At 38.1% G+C, this 22,853-nt stretch overlaps 1 protein-coding gene across 1 annotated transcript in view; it reads right to left on the bottom strand.

Annotated features, from left to right (window-relative positions):
- MARCHF1 (membrane associated ring-CH-type finger 1) overlaps nucleotides 1-22,853 on the bottom strand; it is a 298,950-nt gene that overhangs the window by 25,662 nt on the left and 250,435 nt on the right. The window contains exons 5-7 of the mRNA XM_063424272.1: nucleotides 13,661-13,740; nucleotides 12,647-13,375; nucleotides 738-918 (exon numbers count right to left, since the gene is read on the bottom strand). Of these exons, the coding sequence (XP_063280342.1) occupies nucleotides 738-918; nucleotides 12,647-13,375; nucleotides 13,661-13,740 (990 nt within the window). The remainder of the gene's footprint in view (nucleotides 1-737; nucleotides 919-12,646; nucleotides 13,376-13,660; nucleotides 13,741-22,853) is intronic.

Here is a 22,853-nt window from a genome sequence, read left to right as displayed (position 1 = left end):
ACTCGAACTTCAAAGCTTAAAAAAAACTCCACAAGGATGAGAGCACTTTAAAATAAAAATTCGAAGAGAAATTATCCACTCCAAAGAAAACAGACCCCGCTTATGTTTAATAAACTCTTCACCTTCCCGATACTGACAGTCTGTGTAGCATTATACTGATTTATCTTAGAAAAAAGATGAGTGCAGATAACATACATTTGACATTCAGGATGCAAAGTCACCCTATCTTTTAAATTCCATTAACTAATTTTAAAGTAGAAGTGATTAATTTGCTCATGAGTGTCACAGCTACAACAGATGCAGCTAAATTGACTGTTACTTCGTAACTGCTGTCTCCACATGGGTATAAGCGTCATTCTCAACCAAAAGTTATGGGCTCCATGTAAAAATTGCTGGGTGAACTGGACTGTGTTACTCAGGAGCAAAACATGAAAAGATTTCTTGCTGGCTTAAAAATAGGCAGATGAACCCATAACAAAAAGCTGAAGATAAAAAGTCTAAACCAAAAGACTATTATTTGTGTATTTATATTGTATGTGTGATGAAAGAGAGTTTAGTCAAATTTTCTGCTGCTGAAAAGCAACCAACTTAAATGTAAGAATCAAATCACCGTGACTGATTAACAACAGCAAATACAAAGCCATTCCAGACAGATGTTTCTTTAACTGTGCTTGCAATTTCCACAGCCATTCTGGGGCTCTGACACTTGGGAACAGTTAAACTCTGAAATACCCTACCTTCCGGAGCGGCTTGAGCTTGGTCTCCATGATGAAGTCGTACTTGCAGAGCTCACAGCAGCGCGTGTCCGAGCTCTTGATCCACTGGTGCAGGCAGGCCTGGTGCACAAAGCGCAGCGTCCCTGTGCAGTGACACGGTGTGATGAGGGGGCTTTCGTCATCTCCCTCACAGTGACAGATCCTGGCAGGAAGGACAGCAAGAGCGAGTGAGGCCACCTGCCAACCAGCAACTCTAAGGCACTGCCTTATTGACACTTTCTCATTCCAGGCTTGACATTCAAAAGAAGCCAGGTATACGACCTTTCAGAGGGAGGCTGGGGAACACACTCCTTGCTCGTTTCTGCCATTTAGCAATTTCTCTTCACTTAGTTATTTCTTTTGGAATATACTATGTGGTCTGAAGGTGAATCAATAGAAATAACAGTTTTTCCCTTTTATGCATGGCCAAACCTTTAAGACAAATACCAGAGCAGAATAGTTCTTGGTTTGTAAGCAACACCAATAAAACCCTCAAAGGTAGAGAATCTAACCCAAGCTGAAAATATCCAGTATGTGAAGTACAAAAAGTTCCTAGGATATCTCTTTGGAGTTACACAGTTAAAAGAATCAGAGAGCAGTTTTGAGTACTCTGAAGTCATGCATGTGGCACAGTGTGTACACACATGCACACTTTTTAGGAGGCAGATATTGAAAAGTCATGGTCTTTTTTTTTTATTCCTCGCCATCTCTTTTAAGCAGAAAGTTGCATTATCTTGGAAAATGAAAAGTACTCTGTAAACAGACCCTAAGATAGAGGTTGGTCCCAGAACTGCTTTACTTTATGATGGGATATAGAGCTTTTCAAGTTGTGGTTTTGCATAAAGTGATCAGTGTTCTAACATCATCATCTAAAGGGCTTCTTCTGTGACACATGTCCAAGCGGCCTGCTGATTTTCCCCTCTTCCAAACAGTCTACTGATCACATCAGGAAAACATTCACCCATCAAAAACAATTTCAGATTTATTGACAAGCTTCTCTCTGAAGCCAGAGAAAGCTCTACACAGAGCAGAAGGCTTAACCAAACACCTGAAGTTAAGGAGGTTCACCTCAATGAAGAGTAATTCCCTTCCATCCCCAACCTTTGTTGTAGAAAAACACAACAAAGCACCCAAGGTCTAATGAGTGTCAGAAATGTCAAGTAGGCATGCAAGAGAAAAAGAAAAAAATAAAAAAAAAAAAGGCAAAAAAAAGAAGCTGAAGCCTGAGAAATGCTATTTCAAAATGAACAAGTAGCAATAACAGCACAGATCCTGTTGTCACACAAATAAAACTTGGGCCTGAGAAACTTCGTACTTAGGAATGGCACCCTCAGACAGCACAGATACAGAAGTATCTGAACACATCTGAGGAATAACTCACCCTTTTACAGAGAAAACTGTGACTGTACCACCTCTGGGGTAGGAAAAGGGGTAGGAGAGCTTCAGGATGAGGTTGTCTTTCTACTGGGAAGATGGGTGACCTTTCTGGAGCAGGAGCTCCTGATGTATGTCAGGAGGCAATCTGACAAAGACATCCCAGGAAAGACTGGCTACTGCACAGCTCTGAGGCTGCCAAGTCTATAAGCAGGGGAGGAGGAAATTCCAATGTCTACATGAAAGATCTACAGATCAAAACTGGCAGCTCCACTTTTCTTCCATAGTGTAGCCCAGAGCCACGAGAAAATCAATCTACAATAATGGGAAAGCAGAACAAAGCTGCTTTGCTGGACATACAGAAATAGACACCAAAAAAATCCAACAGATAAATAAAGCTCTGAATACCTGTTTTACAAAAGCCAGGATTCAATTTCTGCAGTGGTGCTTGTACAGGATTTTAGGCCCCACAGCAGTAAAGAGGAGAACAAATCACCCACAACTTCCTTCTTGCACATGTTCATTTTTTGAGACACATTTTACAGGACCTCATTTAACAGTCTTGTCTTTACTAATCCAGCTGTGTTAGGTGCATCAGTAGCTTAGTTCTTAGATGGGAATTGCCTACATGGTGATTTCTTACTGAGCCTTGAGCTTAAACAGAACTATATTTTCAAAATGCTTATTTTTCAAACAAATGCATTCCCAACTGAGAGTAACATAAAAAAAAATATTTTTAAATTAAAGCTATTCCCCAAAGGAAGACCAGCATTCTTTGTTCATTTAAATTCAAATGATACATAATTTATTTTACAACCTTAGCATTTAAACTATTTAGAAATTAGACAACTAAGCTATGTACCCAATAGCCTTTTTTTCCACTACTGCCAAGATGGTTTAAAATTATTTTCAGAGCTAAAATACAAGCCTAAAATTCCACTGGGATCTTCAAATAAAGTGACACTGCAAATTTGAAATGAATAGAAATAATCCTTACTAGAAATACTTCTACAGAAAACTTCTATATGCATTATACATTCTATTTGAGCTTTCCTTGTACATAAGTCACAAGCCAAATGTATAAACAACAGGGTGGCACTAAGAACTTACAGTATTAATAAGCTCAAACTAAACATTCTAATGGCCTCTTCTAGCTTTATAACCATGAAATATGTAATGAGAATTGAAACAAACTTCAGTAGGAATTAAAGTCCAGAGAAAATGACCAAAGGCATGGCTTTCATTAGCTTGAATGCTCTTTGGTGTAATTTAACTCTTTGTTATTTGTTTAACCAGAAGAAATTAGCTTAAAAGAGGATTGTGTACCTAAATTCATGGTGACAGTCTAAAGATTCTTTGGTGCCCAACACCTGTGGTAACAGACTGTTAGCTAAATGCTTAAATATCTTTTAAAGTCTTGGAGCAGATAACTTGCTCTGTCTTGCTCAGCCAGTAGAACTGAACCACAGTTTTGTGTGTCTTTGCTCTTTGATGTGTTCATCTATAATGTACATCATAATTATCATGAATTATAGAAAGAAAATTGTTAATGATGGTTTGGAGAAGTTTGTTTGCAAACAAAATGGATGTAGGGATACATCTATCCAAGCACAGACATACCTGAACCATGTCTAAAACAAGTGGAGAGGTGGAGAATTTTCATTCTAGTTTCCTGTTGTCAAATGATCACAACTGTTTGAAACTTTCATGCATCGGATTGATCATTTAGCTGGCTGAACTTCTCCCGAGACTAAAATTTGTTTGCATACTTTAGAAATTAACTGAAAGGAAAAAAAACCAAACCCACTCTCTATGATAAAGAAAAAAAGATAATAATTATATAAATATATAAATATATAAAAATATAATTTGCTAATTCTATACTGATTTATTTACAAGTTGTAGTACAGCACATGTTAATAGCTGCAGTTTTAGCTGCTCAGACACCTACAGAATTTACATACTCAGCTTTTCTCAACTTTTTAGTTCTTTAGTAGATAAATGGCCTCTATTATAGAGAGATACCTTTGACTTTTTTTTTGACAACTTAGTGCTTTAAGGATTCCTGTCTATGAACAGGACCTTTCTTTTCCAGGGGAAAAGATGAGCACAGGAATCCGAAGGAGCTTTTGCTCTATGAATCATGTGTACACTGGACTACACAGGATACATGAGCCATTAGATGATCTTCTGATCCATATATACAAAATTTTGTGTGTGTATGTATATACACCTACAAACATACCCCTACACACTGAGATCACAAAATATCTCTATTTCTTTAAATAAAACTTACTGTGAATCCTTATGAAATAATACTCTGACAGTGCTGTCATCCCTATGCGTAGGTTTTTGTTTTATGTCAGTATTTTAATTACCCAGCACATATTTTTCTAGCACAAAATTGTTTCTACAACCTTCAGCAAACAAATGTACCAAACACAGAAATTAATGCTAACGCTGCATACATGAGATGAAAAAATAAGCACAAAAATTCTTTGAAGGATGTTCTGAAACAGTGGGTTCCCATATAACGCAAAAAATTATGAAAAATATTTTTCAGGAAAAAATATGTAATGTTAAAACTGAAAATATCAGTACTTGTGAAAGCTTTTTCATAATACATATAAAAACTTCCAGAGCTCTTGTATTTTCCTTACAAAACATATTGCCACTACACATCTATCAATAAAAGGAATTTCTTATCAGATCAAAATAATGAGATGCAGCAAAAGAAAGCACTCAGAAGTGAGGCACTGTAAGAATTTAATGTTGTCATACTGTCTTAAATTGCATGACTATGAATTGCTTTCCCATGTTTTCCATGGTTCTGTTCATTGCAAAAGATAAAAGGCAGAAAGGGAAGTATGAAACCAGTCTACAGCTTGCAGGCACTCCTCAGGTCATTGGATTTTGTCGGATTTTCAGAAAAACGGCGAGAGTTATCTTGGATGAATGACATTCACTTGTCACCAAATTAAGCCTTTTTTTCTTCCATACAAACATTTCCATTTTCCATGCAGACAAACATAATCTCAGTTTAAAAGGTCTAAAATCGTTATGAAACAAGGAGATCACCTGGAAAGCTTTCAAGTTTTCCCAACAGTTATTTATTCTGGTAAAATCATGGCAATTGAAATTGCAATCTAGATGGTTAGCATCTAAGCTGCTTATTGCAGGAGATACAGGCAGATTCCAAGGTATTTGTAGCTTTTTCTTCACATGCAGTTAACACTTTTACTCTCATTAAAGAGAATAGCTGCTAATCTCCAACCTCATTGGAAACTCAGCAGTTTCCCTAACCTGTCTTTCACTAATCCACCTGACTCTTTGGAAATTAAGAAAATAGGCTGATCCCTGTGCCTCTGTAGTGAAGTGGAAAACGCTTATTCTGCAGGAGTCCTGTAAGATTTAGTACTCCACTACTACCCTGCCAGCAAGTGCTCCTCTGAGACAGCATCTACCCAGCTGATTCCCATGGATGACTACTGCCAAAGGAGAGTGATAAAGAATAAGAACCAACCAGCACGTCCCTGCTTCTGCTGCAAGCCACATTAAGAACCTTGTCACTAGGAGCAGTGCTGGAGGGAAAGTGTTTGCAGTAATTCTGCATCACCAGAACTCTTTCTGTGGATCTCACATTTGCAACTGGCCCCCCATCTCAGTACCTGGTAAAACCGTTAAGGATTTTTGGCCATTACACATAGACCAAGGGTTTAGCTACAGAAGCTTTTATAGACTACCTTGAAAATACACCAGGTCAAATTTTACCTTCATTAACAAGTGTAAAATGGAGGGGAATGCCTCTAAGGCTTTAAAAATTAGAAATGTATATGGGGGCATAGGTGTACTGATAATGATGTATAATAATGCTTAAGGGTTATAAATTACGTAAAACCTGTGTTGTTCCTTAATTTTCTGGGTGCTGTACAGCTATGTCAATGCTAACAAGCATTACAGTGAAATTGTAACAAATCTGAAATAAACCAGCTAGTGCTAAAACCTGGGGTATCTACACCAGCCCCATCTTGGTGGATGTTTCTTTGACTTAAAACTGATTTTAGACTGGACCAGGAATACACTCAAAGGGAATACAGCTGAAGAACCCTGAGACAAATTCTCAGTGTGGTCTAAACCATGTCAAAAGTAACGATGAGATGTGCTTCAAAAGCAGGCTCCTTATCTGAACTAAAGCACTAATGGAGGTCCCTTCACCCACCAAATTAGAAGGAGCTACAGCCTTGTGACTGTGGCATGTTTACACCAACTGTGATGCAATTTACAGGCAAACTAAAATAAATTAACACAGATGCCTAACAACTACACTGTCATTTTCTTGAAGATGGAAGAATACCAGTACAAGAGAAATACTTTTGAACTTTTAACACATTTCCTTAATAACAGAGGGAAATATTTTCTACACATAAATATGCTCCGGGAAGACAATGCCTATTCCAGAAATACTGGTTTTGGTGAGAAATTATTGAAAAGACAGTTAAATCTTGCCTTTCACTGGAAAGAACATATGAACTCACAATGGTTATGCAAAGAAAAAATTTTACTCTGTTTGGTGGGTGCATCTCATCACTATCTCACTGTTGCTAAAGGGAGCTTAGTCAGGAAGAAACAGCAGAACTGAAAAATGTTGGAGCAAGTGAATCCCTGGATTTGATTTTTGGCTGTGAGGATTATTAGCTGCCAGCATGAAATGCCACGAGCTCCTAGGTTATCTTAATTGGACCAAAAGGATCCAATTCCCCAGAATCGGAAAAGGATGCACAAAACTGCTGTCGCTACAGTTTGATTTTTTTCTTAGGAAAACTACTCTGTCCAAAAAAGGTCATTTTCTCTTTTGCCAATTTATAAAGTGCTTACAGTACTTTTAGATAGCTAGAATGTAAAATTAAACAACTTTATGAAAAACTCACAGCAAGTAATTGTCATTCATAAAAAGAATCCACAAAAATATCAAACTCTGCTCATGCATAGTTTATAATTTGGAAAAAAAAGGTTAAATTCACTGAATATGTTTACCCTGCAATAGGCTACAGAGTGCCATGTTTCTCTTGCTTTCATTTTACAGGCTTTTCTTTTTCTTAATCTCATTTCTATTCTTGCCACTTTTAAATCACAAAGTAATCTAAATGAAAAATTTGTCTTCCTCTCCATTTAAACATGGTGTGAATAAGGTACATTAATTCTCCACACCAAATGTAATCCATTTGTATATTTCTTCCCTGTCACTCCTGCCCTTCCATTATTCTATACAGTCAGCTGTCTTTACCTGACTAGAGGAAAAAACATTTTTAAAATGTTGCACCACACTAGTGGAATTTCATAAGGGCCTAGTTCTTAAAGCTTTCACTTCATTTCTGCAAAAGTGATCAGAATTCGTAAGAGCCCCAAGAGCAAACATCATTAGCGAAAGTACATATTTTATTTTGTTGACATTTCTTGTCTTTCTATTAATCTTCCTTTATAGGTGATAAATAGGATATCTAGAGAGTTACAAGTAATTGCTGCCTCAGATGCACTGTTTGCAAGATACGTGTCTGACAAGATTTACTGCATTGAACAAGTTCAAAGAACTAAGGACTGCATCTCAAAACAGGATGCAGATTTCCCCCCACCTACCTAGTGAAAGTCAAAGCTTTAAGGAACTAAACTCCACACACAAAACATGCAAGCCTAAAGTATTCAATAAGGGGACCCTTAAAACCAAGGGTAACTTTCTAACAGGAAGCTGTGCCATTTCACTTATTTCCATTAAAAATAATAATAAGTTCTGAGAGAAACAAGCAGAAACCAGGACTCAGTTCTCACCTAGATAAGTGAGCCTAATCACAACAAAGATGTGCATGCCTTACTTTGGCTCTCCTTGCAGCCTTGTGAATCATGGAGAGCTTCCAAAAGAGACTGCATAACCAGATGGCTGAAGATGTGACAGATGGGGATTTGAACCATCAGGCAGATAACAGAATTAACCAGAATTTCATACTGCTTCAAAGACTGATGAACCACCAGACCATCAAGCAGAGGAGGAAATTCCTCCAAAAGCAGGAGATTCCCATCAAAAAGTCACTTTGCAAAAAAACAAAGCTCTGAACAGGAAAGCAAGCAGCACTCACAGTTCTTTTCAAGGAAGGGGTGAGGAGTCAACATGCAGGACAAGATTCAGAGACATAGTTCCTAACATGTCATCCTGAGATCACAAGGTACACACTAATATCCCAGGTTGAAACAGGATAAAAATCCTCCAGCCAAACGCCAGTCTGGAAGTAGAGCATCTTCCATTTTATGCTGATTTTAGAAGGCTCTGGATGGTATTTAAAATCTACATATTCTGGATTACAGTTTCTTCACTGGGTCCAACATCAAGGTTTCATCATAACTATTTAGAATGAGTGTTAAAATTCAGTGGTAGAATTTGAACCTATATATCTATCTTCTGTTCAACTTTCTGTTTTTTCTTCCTCAAGGACCTGTTTCCTACCAACCACCTTTCTGTCTGCTGATTTCATGAGCACTCTTCTGCCTGAATATTTCAGAATGTAAGTAATTTCATGAAAGATATATATTTTTGCAGGTCCTGCTAAATAATATTAGGAAAAAGAAACCCTGCTGAAGCACTTGATTTCACAGAGAGAAACTACATAATCACATTGCGTCTAGTCATGTGCAATATACACTATTTCTTCCCATCTATAATTGTGCTAACACACAGAAATGCCCATATTAGTCTTTTCCTAAGTTTATAATGGCCTTTTAATTAACACACTAGATTTTGAAAACTGTTTTTAAAAATTATGCTTGAAATATACTCTGTAGAGCTCATGAATCAACTTCATCATCTCCTTTACTTCTCCCTTTCCCTGCTTGTTTTCTCACATGCCCTATTGTTATGCCCTACTCCTCAAATGAGGGCCTGCCATTACCTGACTGCAGAAAGTCATTCAGAGTTCAACAAAATCAAAATTTGACTTCCAATAAGCATCTTTTCTTCAAAGTGAGAAACTCCACTTTAAGTGCATGTAGTTTTGCTGAAATGACTGAATCAGCACTACAAAAAGATTTTACACCAAAAGCCTAATTAGTTAAAAAGAAAGTATCTTTCACCTATATCATCAATAATAAAAATATCACAAGATATATTCAGGATCAATACACAAAACACTTATGATCCACAAGTGGTAATATCAACTACCCAATTTTCTTCTTTTAGTGATTTCCATGTGAAAATCCATGGGACTAACTTCTCACAATCCATGCACTTTGTCATGTCCAATACACAGCTGTTCCCTTCAGGGAGGATATCCACATGCAGAGCAAAGAAAGCTATTTCTGAGGCTGTGCCTCAAGCCACGGCAAATTCCGAGATAAAGTATATATGAAGAAAATCTCAGGCACAGGGCAACTTCAGAAAAGGGGGATCCATCTGTATGATTTAGAAAGCCTGTCCTGTGGATCTTCAAAAAAAAAAATAAAAATTAGGTGCCAAAACAACTCATCACGGGAAGAACTTGCATTGTATCTCAGAAGAAGAAACCGTGCCTCCTAATGGAATCCGGGAGAAAGTAGTTGTTCACGGAAGAGACTGTAAAGGTCAGAATTGATGCCATGACATTTTTCAGGATTTTGGAAAGACTCAGTGACACTAGAAGCACAAATAATTCACTGAAGTGACCAAGAGGTTCCCCTCAGACTAGCCTAAGAACATATTGCACAATGGTACTGTACTTCATCTGACTAATGAGCTTTTGCTGGAATGTGCCCTGTCACATTCCTGCTCATGCTGCTCAATGCAGAGTGAAGAAACTGTCAGCAATCCGTGAGGAATGAAGGAAACAAGTTGCCTACCCAGAAACTTAAAGACAAAATAACTGTTGCCACAAGATGTTTGACCCCTGTTCCTCTGCTATTTCCACACAATACCATTTAGGTGAAGGCCATTCCACTCAGCCAGTGCTGTCATATCAACTAAAAGACATGAACAGCTAGGATGAAAAGCCTGAAGAAACACCCCAGGAAAACAAATCTACATCACAACCAGCTATGCTAACCCAGTCTTAGCATAAACATGACAAAACCACCCTCCTTATTCTATTTCCCATGCAGAAAAATGGTGTATATGTGCACAACTACACTGCAATCATTTATTTGATTTTTGTTTCAGATTGGAGGTTGTGAATTTTAAAAAGAAAACATACCACAGATCATGAATCAGTGAAGTGCACGGACCTGTCCTGAGAAATAGAAACTACGGTCAATTCTGAATTGGTAGTAAAATCATGTCTACCTTTTCCTTCAGCTGTCTGCAAACTGATTAAGACAATTTATCAGCTATGAAAAATTAATACGCTTTTGATTTTGCTATGTTTTTCCTAGATGTATTACAGTCACTATGATACATCTGATAATGACAACAACAAAAAAAAAGTATTATCCCTGACATGTAGAAAAATTTGTTTATGACTGGCTTGAGAAATTTTGCAAAACAGGTCTCATTATCAACAATATTAAGTTTGCTGGTTGTTCAAAGATCATCTCCACTGATACTGAGCCTAAGGGCACAACCTATAAAAAAATTTCAACTTTCCTCAACTAAATAAGAGCCTGGCTGAAAAGTGTGCATGCACATCCAAAAGGTCCATCCTTGAACCAAGCTCCAAGTCTTGCAAAAAGTGCCTGAAAAATTATAATAAAATTTAGTGGGTTGAAAAGACAAATAAAAGACAGGAATTCACTTTTCATCTGAAAGCAAATTCTAAGTTTGGTGACTTGGGGAACAGTTAGGACTAATCAACATAAGGCATTTACAGAAATTTATTTTATGTATATATCTATATATTATGTGTGTAAATACATACACACATTTATTTATTTCTGTTTTTTCTACTACAGTGTAGTTAAGCCCATATGAAGACCTATGCCGAAGTTTGGGTTTTTTTTCACGTTTTGGGTAGCTCATATTCTTAACAATCACTAAATGACCTGTTCTATACATACTGCATGTACTACACTGGATCTTCAATACATGCAGGCAGGGTAGTTCAGAAATATAAGACAACTCTGATCTGTGCACACCTCTGCATCATGACCTGTAGATACATTTCAATAACATGGTTTACCACTGTTGCTGTTTATTTGCATTTCTATTAGGCAGAGAGAACCCAAGCCTGGTTCTGATATATAAGCTCATGCACAAACACAGCTGGACTTTGAAGAACCTTAAATTATTATGACAGACAATGGTCAGACAGTGGAAATGTGCATTCTTACTTGCTAAGTATAAAAAGGAGTGCATAGCCCTAGCTGTGTTAGAAATGGCTTTTATCTTCTGATGCAAAAAACCACGAAATACATGCATATTACCTTTTTTCTTTTTAGAAATAATATCTTTGCAGTGTTTCACTAGGTTAAAGCATATTGTGAAACTGCATCATGTGTCATCATGAACTTCCTCATCCCTCTGTTTACGTTTCCACGCAAATTCTTCCCAGCAAAGAAAAGTGAGAAGTTTTGGGTTAGCATATGAAGAAACTAAGCCAGATTGACACTTTGTAGATGAGAGCCAATGTTGGCTCACAAGTTTGGTGAGGGAAAAAAAGGAAATACTTGTTTCAGTTCTGTTAGACTTACTGGATGGTGCATTTTCATTTACCACTGAACTAAGTAACTCAAGCTTTCCCAGCTGTGTACTCCAAATTTGGATGTTAGCCCAGAGGCGTCTAGCTTGATCTCATTTCCAGGGTAAAATGCTCACCCTCTGGTTGCATGCTTCACACCAAGGGCATCAAACTGTCAGAGGCCTGAACTTCTGAACTAAAGTGAACTCGTGGTGTTGCTTTTTCTTTCCCAAAGCTTATTTTACTGTTTATTCTGCTCAATCACCCTTTTGTATCATTCCAGTCCTTGTGGGGGGTGACTGAACTAACAGCCCACACCCATTCACAGTGTGGAGGTGTTCAGCAGTGCAAAAATCACAGATAAATTATGCCCCACTAGAGACGATGTTCTCCAGGCACCATCCACTGGATTCCTGAAATAATGGCAACTCTAAGGGACACTGAATCAAGACCTTAAAATTATTTCATGTAAGTCATTGAAAAATTACATAGAGGGACCAAAGCTGCATTTGAACTGATAACTTAAGGAGGAAAAGCTCCATATCCCATTCTATTGAGCTATCTGGCACTCTGCCTCATTCTCTGACTCTGGCTGGAGATTTAAAAAATACAGTGCTCTGTCAGAGGACAGAGTGGGTCCATCTTCATGGAGCAAAGACAAACATTTGGTTCCTTTATAGGATTACGCTTTTTAAAAAAGAGAGAAGTATCTCTTCAGTTTGAGATATGCTAACTTCTCTGTAGCAAATGTTCTTGTGTTATTTCCTGTGGCTTGCCTAGCAGTTTATTACTAAGAAATAGAGACAGAAAGCAGTCAAGGGAAAGGCACTCAGACCATGGCAGGGAGAAACTCCTCTTAAGAATGCTAAATCCTTCTTATTAGGGACTAACCTGCATACTTCTAAATCATCAGACCAGTCATCATAAAACACTGGAGGCTTCTGAACAGCATGAGGCACAGTGGGCCCTGCCCCAGCAGGTGCTCCATGATCTGGGACTGCCAGAGCATCACTGCCAGAGCCTGCCTCTGCAAAGGAGTCCTTCACGTGTCTAAGGAAAGGTGCCGGCTGCCGATCTCTGTGGTAGCTTTTCCCTTTGTTTTTCCCACATTTTCTGGAGGAAATCCTTGCTTCCTGAGATGATGCTGAAGACTGTGATTCCTTGAGCCTTGGAATCCTTTGGCGGTGATTTAAAGTCGGATTCTCAGGGTCAGACACCTCTTGTTTCTCTTTTCCCATTGTCCCCAAGGTGACAAGTTCAACAGCATTATTGTTTGAGGGCCCATCCTGGTTACTGCATGATCTATTGTTTCTTCTCCCTCTCCTGGCCATCCTGGCCTTTTCTCTTGCTCTCCTCCTAGCCTGAGCCCACTGACTCTCATCTGAAGATGATGATGAATTGGATGCATTCCAGCTGGATCTCGGAGGCTCAGGATGCAATTTACAGTTTCTCCCCTTTCCTTGCTTTTCTGTGTGCGCACCATTGTCTCCAGTCTCTCTTTTCTGCCTAAATTGTTTTATGTGTTTCTTACCACCAGGCTCCCTATTAGTAGGGGCCAGCACCATGACAGGGGTTGCATGTTCAAGCTCATCTTCTGACAAATCATGCAAGGTAGTAGATCTAGACAAAGCAGTAAACAAAGGAAAGGGATGGAAATGGCAAGGGTGGGTGGAAAGAGAAATCACACACACACAAAAAAAAGGGATGAGAATGAGAACATGAATTTTAATAGAAAAACATGAGACTAAAAAGCAAAAACAAACCCAAAACAAAGAGAGGTCAAAAGAAAACTAAAGTCTATGTCAATTATGAATAAATTTAAGCAGAAGCAAGAGCTACATAATATTTAATAAAAACAACTAACATGTATCAGCCAGAGGAGAGTATATTTTTTTCAGCACATACCTACAAATGTCCTGAGTAGAGGGGCAGACAGACAACTGAGATTGACTTCTGGGAGCTGTTCCTGTTGTAGGACTGCTTGCCTGTTGAAATAAGTTAGACAGTTTGGAATCTTTGTCCATGAAATACATTGCAGATATTTTTCTGCTTTGCCACATGATCACAAAATTAAAATAACTGTTTCTGCTGTTCATAGCGCCCTGTTGAACACATAGAAGCTCGCAAAATACAGGAAGCTTGAACAAAAGTGAAACCTATTTGTGGAACTAAGTACAACTGAAGTGTTTGAGCTCTCATTCGCTCATGACTACTTTTTGTCACTGTTTGAGGAAGCAGCTCTCAGCATCTGAATTTTCATTTGGCTCTACTGCAAATGTCTGAAGGGGAAAAGTACTGTTTTTCTTTCGTGCAGTCAAACAACCTTGATGATTCCTTTCCAAATCACATGGAGTGCATTTGCAATACACTGCGTGATGAAGAACCCAAAGGTAACTTAGGCTGAGTGGACTGATGAAACTGCAGGAAGATTAGAGTGTGTTTTAAAAGGTTTTCAAGGCAATCAGATCTTCTAGAAGAGCTGAAAATGTTAAACTGAGATGAGCCTGAAAATTCCAAAGTGCAGGCTGCATCTCTACAGAGCTGATCACATTCTCAACCAGCAGAAGAGATGCAAAACATGTTTAGTATGTGACATTTTGCTCATAAGGTTGTTGCTACAAATTGCAGATTCAGTTACCCAATACTTTCACTGAAAACATATTTTGATGGTGTTAACAGCAAACCATTTCAATCTGCCTTGCTATCTACTGGCAGCAGAACTGTATGGAATCCAAATGTAAATCCAAGGCATTGTGATTCTTCAGGATCCCTCACAAGACACAGTATTGTGGAAAGTGGGTTCAGTAAAAATCATTCTTAAGGCTATGACCTTCCTGTAGCTGATCAGGGGTATTAGCTTTTAGTATGCAACCCCATCCATCCCACTGTGATCACCACTTCAAAATACACATAAAATACTACAAGCCTCAGAATTCCACAAGATCGTGTATCAGATGCAAGGGGAGGATGACTATTAAGCAAGAGTACAAAATACAAATCATACAAAGATGTAAAGCCTGTTATCCAAACCTTTTTTACTAGCAAATCAAATTCAGTCAGATAATTGAAATTATTTCTATCTCAACTTGCACAGACATTTTTATGGTGTTAAAAAGGTGTTTGAAAATTAGTAGTACAAGCAAAAACAATTACAAACAGCTGTAGCAGGAGCATGATGTGTTATGGAATGAAGTTTGAACTATCCCAAACTGGGCCTCAGATTTAGGCCTGTGTAGAAGTAGATAAACCTGTGGCGCAGTTAGAATTTAAGTTAAGGTGTGTGCATGCTTTAGATAGGACAGTTAGAGTAGAATCACGGTAGCTGCCTTAAGCTAAGATTGTTTGCATTCTTTCTCATGATGAATGCCAATGAGAAAACACCTGCAACTGTAAACTATCTAAAACTGTATAAAACCAGCCATTTCGAGAATAAAGGTAAGAACGTATGTTTTGACCATATTGGTTGTATCATGCGTTGCTCTGTTCCAGCTTCCATGTAATAGAGACCCTGAGTTCAAACAGCAAGTACTTGCCAACACTTCACTTTTAGCCAAGGTTCTCAATATCCATTCTATTTAATGCATACATCTTACGGAAACATCAGTCACCATTGTGTGGATTTTTGCTTTCATATGGATACCAGCTGACAGTTAAGAATAGTGCTTTTGCATGAAAACAGTCTTCTAGCTCCTGGAATTCAAGTAACCATTTTTACCAGTTGATTAATATGGCAAAAATACACCAAACCCACCAACAATATTACTAATTATTTACTTCTAGATCCATGAGCAAAACTAGGAGATATAACAACTAAGCCAAAATGAGAAATTAAATTGATAAAGCAACTGATAAATTCATCGACACAATCCTTGTGTTCTAAGTTTTGCCATGTCTGGATTCACCACTCAAAGGAAGAACATTAGTGAGTCTACATGCAGTGTCATGCTGGAAGAAAAGGAAAAGTATCTGTGAGAGAAATTGTATTCCATATCTCCTTTTCTACAAAAGCAATATTTCAATTATACACATTGTGACAAAGTATGAGCTTTTCTTACATACAAATTCGAAACATATGTTAGATGCATGGTTGGGTATATAATCTTCTTCCATCTCTTGTTTTCTCGGATGCTTCAGTCCTTCTCGGCTGCCTTAGGTGTTCCTGGATAGGGAGTACTGTTAAGTAACTCCTGTCCAAGTACTTCAGGCGAAGCTCCCAGGCTCAGGCAATACTTAGCAAGCTTAATTATCAGTGATTCCAGCTCTTTGCAGTGTTAGCTCTATTAGTGATTTTCAGCTCTAGTGATATTCAGCTCATAAGCTTGCTAAGTGCCTTGGCAGACACGGAGAGAGAAGAGAAGCGCTGTATGAAGTTCTACAGGTGATTCTTTATTAGCATCCTCTGTGAAAGGTTTCAGGGACAGCTCTTCTACTGAGCTAAGCAAAAGTGGGGTTTATATAGGGTACCAAGGTTTTGAGAAATAGTCTAATGGTATGAGTCGGGGTAGAAAGTGACCTATTGTCTTACAGGGAGATAAGAGAGAGTCCGAAAGCAAGAGAGAAGTTATTTAGCCTAGTCACCATGACTAGGCATTTCTTTGCCTTTAGGCAACTGACTGCCAGAGAGGCCTGTTAGGCCTCATGGCTGCAACACATAGCCTCTGAGATTAGCATAAAGTAATTAGGTATATCTTAAGCTACTTAATGAGGAAAGATGCAGGCATCAGCACCAATAACTGATGTTATTGGGTTACATGCTGCTGCTGTGTGAAAAAACATACCTCCAGACTAAGCCCCAGTTGAAGGACTGCTGAAGAAATCCAGCCCCAGAGTCGAGTGTGTAATACTGAATTCATCCCTCATGATGAGCTCATTTCTCCCCTCACAGCTCCAGGACTGTTACCATTGCTTCTTTTGGGATCTCTGTACTACAAGGGTTTGGCCTGGTCTTAAATGCTGGTCAGGTCATCTCCATGCAGTGAAAGGAATTTTTACATCACCTTGCCACAAGCAGTATCCTTTGAAGGGATAAGGAGATTGGCTAAGCTGGCCTAGCAACCATACAGTAGGTCTGCACAAGTTCAAGAAACTTTCAGCAGCTATTAAAGCAGGAAGCCAGCTAGACAGTTCTTAAGAGAGCTGAAATAAAGCCAAAAACTAAACAAACTCCTTGAAAAGCTTTTACACTTATGATTTAGAACTGCAGACTGGTGGAAATCTAATTATTTTAAGATAAAAATTACATTATCAGTTTGACTACTTAAATCTTACATTTCACTTTCAACTGTCAAGAGGTCTGGACTGTTTCAGCCCTGCTCAGTCAAATTTACTTTCTAGTTCCCCTGTGCAGGCATGATACCATGTTTAGTTGTACATAACTCATAGACAAGTTTATTTACTTCAAAAACAAGGTACATAAATAGCTTTTACAAAATGAATGTTTTTTACTTGTTTGTCTAAGCCCTATTGGAGCAAATATGACAACTGGCAGGCAAAAAGCCAACGCACGATTTAAGTCTTCAAAAACAAACCATGACAAGTTATACAGAAGATAATGCAGATTCTTACCCGTGATCAAATATAATTCATTTCTACAACTTTGTAACATATATTTTTATCTATGTTATGTAAATTTATATACATTTATCTACATTAAATTAGCTTTTCATGGTAAAATCATAGATTCATAGAATACCAGGTTGGATGGGACCTCAAAGATCACCTAGCCCAACCTTTCTTGGCAAAAGCACAGTGTGGACAACATGTCTTATCACCCTGTCCAGTTGAATCTTAAAAGTGTTTGATGTTGTGGAAAAAAAATGAACGGATGGAGTAATTTCTAAAATTAAAAAGGTTAATGTTTCTGATATTAATTTTCTGATGTTGATTTGTGTATCTCACAAGAAATGAAGGCCCTTATTTTGTAAATAGGTCCAGTCTTCGTAAATTAAATAAGAATGGAAGGACCTGCTAATGTCAGGTCTGTCCTTGCTACCACATGTAATATGAATATAATAATTCACAGCTAGATTAGCTGTTTTTAAGAACCTGTAAATTTCAACTCAGCTGGATGCCTCTCCCAGACCTCTCTCCCCAAACCCCTTTAGTTTTTCATGCTACCCTGTTCTGACAGCAGTAACTGTCTGCTTTCTGCTACCAGCACTGCCTCTAGGTTTACCCCAATTCTTTTGGCAATATTCCCTCTTTGCCATCTCTTCTACAAGCCATACATCGCAAACTAATTTTAAAAAATTTAATAATTATATGTCTTAAATCTAGTCTAAGAGCAAAGATACTGAAAGGGACATTTACTTGGGTAGTGTGTTTACAGAGAGAATTGTATATTTTCAAGGCCTATCTGAAAACCAGAATATGATAATTTGAATATATTCTGCTCATGTCTTTTCAGTCCAGCTCTTTTGGGAATGTATATGCAACAGATGTTGGAAACACTCAGGCACACAGCTCTTATTGCTATAATTGCTATCCCATTGCTATATTGCTATGCAGCACACTGAATATTTTGAGATACTGTATTTAATGAATAGAGGGATCAGATTGATGCTGAGGACTCCAATTCCACTTGGGAGGCTGAATAACAACATTGTTTAAAAATAGTATTCCTTGAATGAATGTCTTCTTCAGACAGGTATATTGTACAGCTCACTGGAATGGGAAAACTAAACAAGCACTGTACTAATTTTATCATAACAAATTACATCAGTAGCAGAATTAAATGTGGTAATTCAAAATAAAGCTGTCTCATAATTAATTTATAAGCAAGGCAGCTCATTTCTCTGTGCCATCACACAAGGAAGAGGTCTAAGGGATAATGCCAACTCCAGCTGCTTAGGTTTGACATTTCAAAAAGATTGTTAGTAGAGAGAGATTCCCCAGTCACCACCTTCTGCTGTCTTGGCCAGTTTAGATGAATTCTCTTGTCAAGGATATGCAATTCAATTAACAGACATGACAGGGCACTCATCCATAATTATTTTCGGTATGGTGATAGTGTGCTTTTCAAGCAGCATGCTGGTAAATTACAGTTTTCAGGACAAGCAAGATGACAATCACTTACCCAACACAAGGGGACTTCAGTGTCACACACGTGTCTGTGTTAGAAAACCAGCAAAGACAGAAATGGGGAACAGAAATAAGTTCAACTGGTGAAAACAGTAAGAATTTCCAATCAAGACCACCTTTTACTTAGGTATTCAGGATCTGATGGAAGGGGAAGGGATTAACAAATCAGATGATATAATGGACAACTTATATAAAATGGCCTCACAGGTATACCACAAAGGCAAATGAATCCTCTCCTGTCTCTGTTCTGAATAGAGGCATTTCCAAAAGCTGGTCAACTTACAACACTGCTGAAATAGAAAGCTGCAGACAATTGACAGGTGATAGGGCAGACAGGGAACATGTCTAATGCTTTTATTCTCCTACTGAGTTTGCTCTAATAACAGTGATGCATCACAGAATAATCCAGATCCCACCAGCCATTATAGTGAAAAAGCTGAAACTCTATCCTATTTGAAAAACAGCACACAAAGGAACAGATACCTTAGAAGATTAGAGCAGTTTGAATGGCAATGAGCTCAGCAGGAGATCCAGTTTGTGTATTTTAATGTGAAAATTTCTGCTTTGTAAACAACACAACATTCTGCAGAAAACCTCCACCTTTGTGAACTGTTATGTAGACATTTCTTAAGGTCTAAAAAGTTCCAAAACACAGTGAAGGTGACCCGAGTCGTGTTATTTTACAAGCTTGGTCTCGATGGTAACTGAAATTTGTGCGTAGGTTTGGGGGAGAGGGTTTCTGGGTTTTGGTTTGTTTGGCTGGTTTTTTTTTCTTTTCTTTATTTGTTTCTTTATGACAGAGTTCCTGCTTTGTGCTCAGATTTCAAAGTTGTTTTAATCTGATTGATGCTTTTATAGCAACTATTACATTAATTGGTAAGTGAATTTCTGTTAAATTATCTTTCACAGATTTTCTTTTTTTATAAATTATTCCTTGCACAATTCTTCTCCAAACCTTTTCTTTCTCTCCTTTCCTCCTTCCCCTCCTTTCACCTGCCTCTGAAGAGAAGGAATTAAGGGAAAAGTACCACACAAGGAAGGAGCAGAAAAACCCTTAGGATTCTGCCAAACAATACCATTCAGCACCTTGAAAGTCAGTATGATCATGTTATAAAGTGGTTTGAAATCTAAAATCAAAATTGCAAATGGGAAATTATACTATCATTTAAAAAATGAAGCAAATGAGTAATTACAGCTTTAACTTGTAGATTCGATCAGCTTGTTTGTTTTCTCCTGCCTTACTAATCTATGTTAATCTTTATTTTCAAGGTACATTTGACTACAAAAACCACTTTTTTCTATAGGCATAGAAGAACTGCTAGCTAAGCTTTGAATTATCAGGTGGATTATAGTATGCAAAAGTCTTTGTATCTTAGCAACACAGTGTTTTTCATTTATGATTCTCTTCAAGGATGCATCTTTCTAGTCATTATCACTTTCTTAATAAAAAAATCACTTTCTTTAAAAAAAATGTAAGCAATTGGGACAAAGGATGTGCCAGGTTTTATACAAAAGGTGCAGAGCCACGAGACCAGCAGATTTTGACTGTCTGGAGGCAGCTAAATGGAAATTTAGCGTATAGGGAAGGTGAAGCACAAAACCTGTATTTTCTTTGTTACTGGATTTTGCAGCACTTTATTTCTAAAGGTAGGCAGTACTCAGAGAACCATTTAGAATTTCTCTTGGGTTTAACCCCCCAAGATTAGGGTGATAAAATGTCTCTGCCCTTTGAGGAGTTGTGAGCGGACGCAAAGAAACACACGGAGTCTTCGGGTTTCTCATTTTCAAGGTCTTGCTTTTTGTTTATTATTTCTTATCTCTCAAGCTCTTCTCGTGCCCTGCGGAGCTCCGTGCTGCCGCATGGTCACTCGTTGACTCCTCCTGTCTGAGACGGTCTTGACCTCTTTATACTAAATATTATGTTTCTATTATTTACATTTAATTACCAATACCTAATGCCTATACTAAACAAGTCATATCTACTTTAACCCTATCCAAACGTGCCACCTTCACAGCAGAAATGTTGGACAAGAAGAAGAAGCGGGAGGACAGGACCACGCCTGAATCCTCCATTTTGTCTTCTCAAGTCCACACACCCAAAAATACATGCACCCCCAGTGATAAGCTAACTACTATCTATTTCACACCTTGGTGACTTGCAATTCCTCCTGCAATGTAGGTAGTCTCTCCCATGGACTGAAGTCAAAGCCTGTGTCACAGACCCCTTTGACAGGGTCCCTGACCCTCCAGGGCGACCAGAGGGACTCCAACAAATTTCTGTTCCAAAGAGGGCATCTGTTTTCACATATCCCTCTATCTGCAAGACTGAAACCCTCAAAACATTCCTATATCCTAAACAGCTTTCACTCAGATGACATTCCTGCCATGCTCTCACAAGTGCATATGCATGTGAGTGCACACACCCACCATGTTCTTCCTTTGGTCTGGTGGACTGTGCAGGAGACAGACTGGATAAACTCCCATCTGTGAGGATGTCATTCTTATATTTGAACAACTCCATTCTGGTGTGTATTTGATGTCTATTTATTCCAGCCCTAAGGGAAGAGAAAAGCCTAAATGTGCCAAAGCAAACAAGTTGTAGTAAGAATATTGAAATGACTAAACTGAAAGAAGTAAAATGCTGAGAATGCATCATTGCAAAAAACAGGAGATATTGTATTTTGTGAAGTGCAATGGACATAAAACTGCATGATCCTCCCAATCTTTTACCACTGTAGAAACAAAGTTTGCTTAATTGAATTTGTTTTTAGGACAAATATGTGAAATGTGCTTATGAGTGCCATGATGAAAAAATAAATGCCATGCAAATATTTTTGGAGTATATATGTAACAGGTATGTTACAGATCATAATTATTATTTATAATTATGGAAATAATTAAAATAATTATAAGTAATAAGCATATGTGATAACTTGCATGCTCCATTTACTGAAAACAAATCAAAGCTGCTTCTATACAATATTGGCTCTCACAGGATAGGACTGAATTCTGTGGTAACAGAAATTAAAATCATATACAGGTATCACACACTGAGTGAGCTTGTATAAAAACAAAAATTATGGCACATTCCACATATATATGCAGTTTTAACTGGATGTGTCAATGTGGCACATTTAGGTATACTCAAAATAGTTGGTAAGGACTGTCATTGAATAAATCAGAATCTCTAATATTGTATGCATTCTTGTATACATACAATCACACATTTTTATGTATGCCCTCTCATTAGAACACCAGTTTATAACAGGTCCAAAAAAAATGTATCCAAGAGTAAATGTGTATTCTATTTTGAAACCTATTGGGAGATATTGTTCTTCTCCTGCACCCATCCTCCTCCTGCACCCATCCTCCTCCAAGGGACATCACCTGTGAATGGGCCATTTAAGGCATCTCACATGACTGACAACATTACTTCATCCCATTGTGAGATGCTCCACCCAGTGGGAGGAGCCAAAGCCTTTCCACCAGCCTGAAACCTGCAATCCCAAACACTAAAGCAGCTGGTTTTCCACTGAATCTTTGGAGGAAGACCGGACCTATCTCACCAGCACTGGACCCTTCTTTTTCTATAGAATCATCTCTACTTCACAGAACAACCTCTGTTACCCCAGGAGGACTTATTTGGACTGCTTCCAACACCCTGACAACAGGGTGTCAGGTCATATCTCTGACTCTGTCAGGGTTTTCTAGGACTTTTGTTTGTTTGCTTGTTTGTTTTTTGTACTACTGCATTTGTATTTTTTTAATATTCCTAATAAACAACTGTTATTCCTATTCTCATATTTTTGCCTGAAAGCTCCTGATTGCAAAATTGTAATAATTTGGAGGGAGGGAAGTTTTTACATTCCCCATTCCAAGGGAAACTTCAGTTTTCCCTGACAGATACCTGTCTTTCCAAACCGAGACAGCCACACAGCTGGTTTACAGGATTCAGTCATGCAACAGGTTATCTGGAAAATGCTGAAATCCTGGTTCTGGCAAACAAAGTCCATGGTAA

Source organism: Prinia subflava (genome assembly GCF_021018805.1).
Source record: "Prinia subflava isolate CZ2003 ecotype Zambia chromosome W unlocalized genomic scaffold, Cam_Psub_1.2 scaffold_2cwr_NEW, whole genome shotgun sequence".
NCBI lineage: Eukaryota > Metazoa > Chordata > Aves > Passeriformes > Cisticolidae > Prinia > Prinia subflava.
The sequence above is the reverse complement of the archived record's forward strand: the minus strand, read 5'-3'. Positions and strand labels throughout refer to the sequence as shown.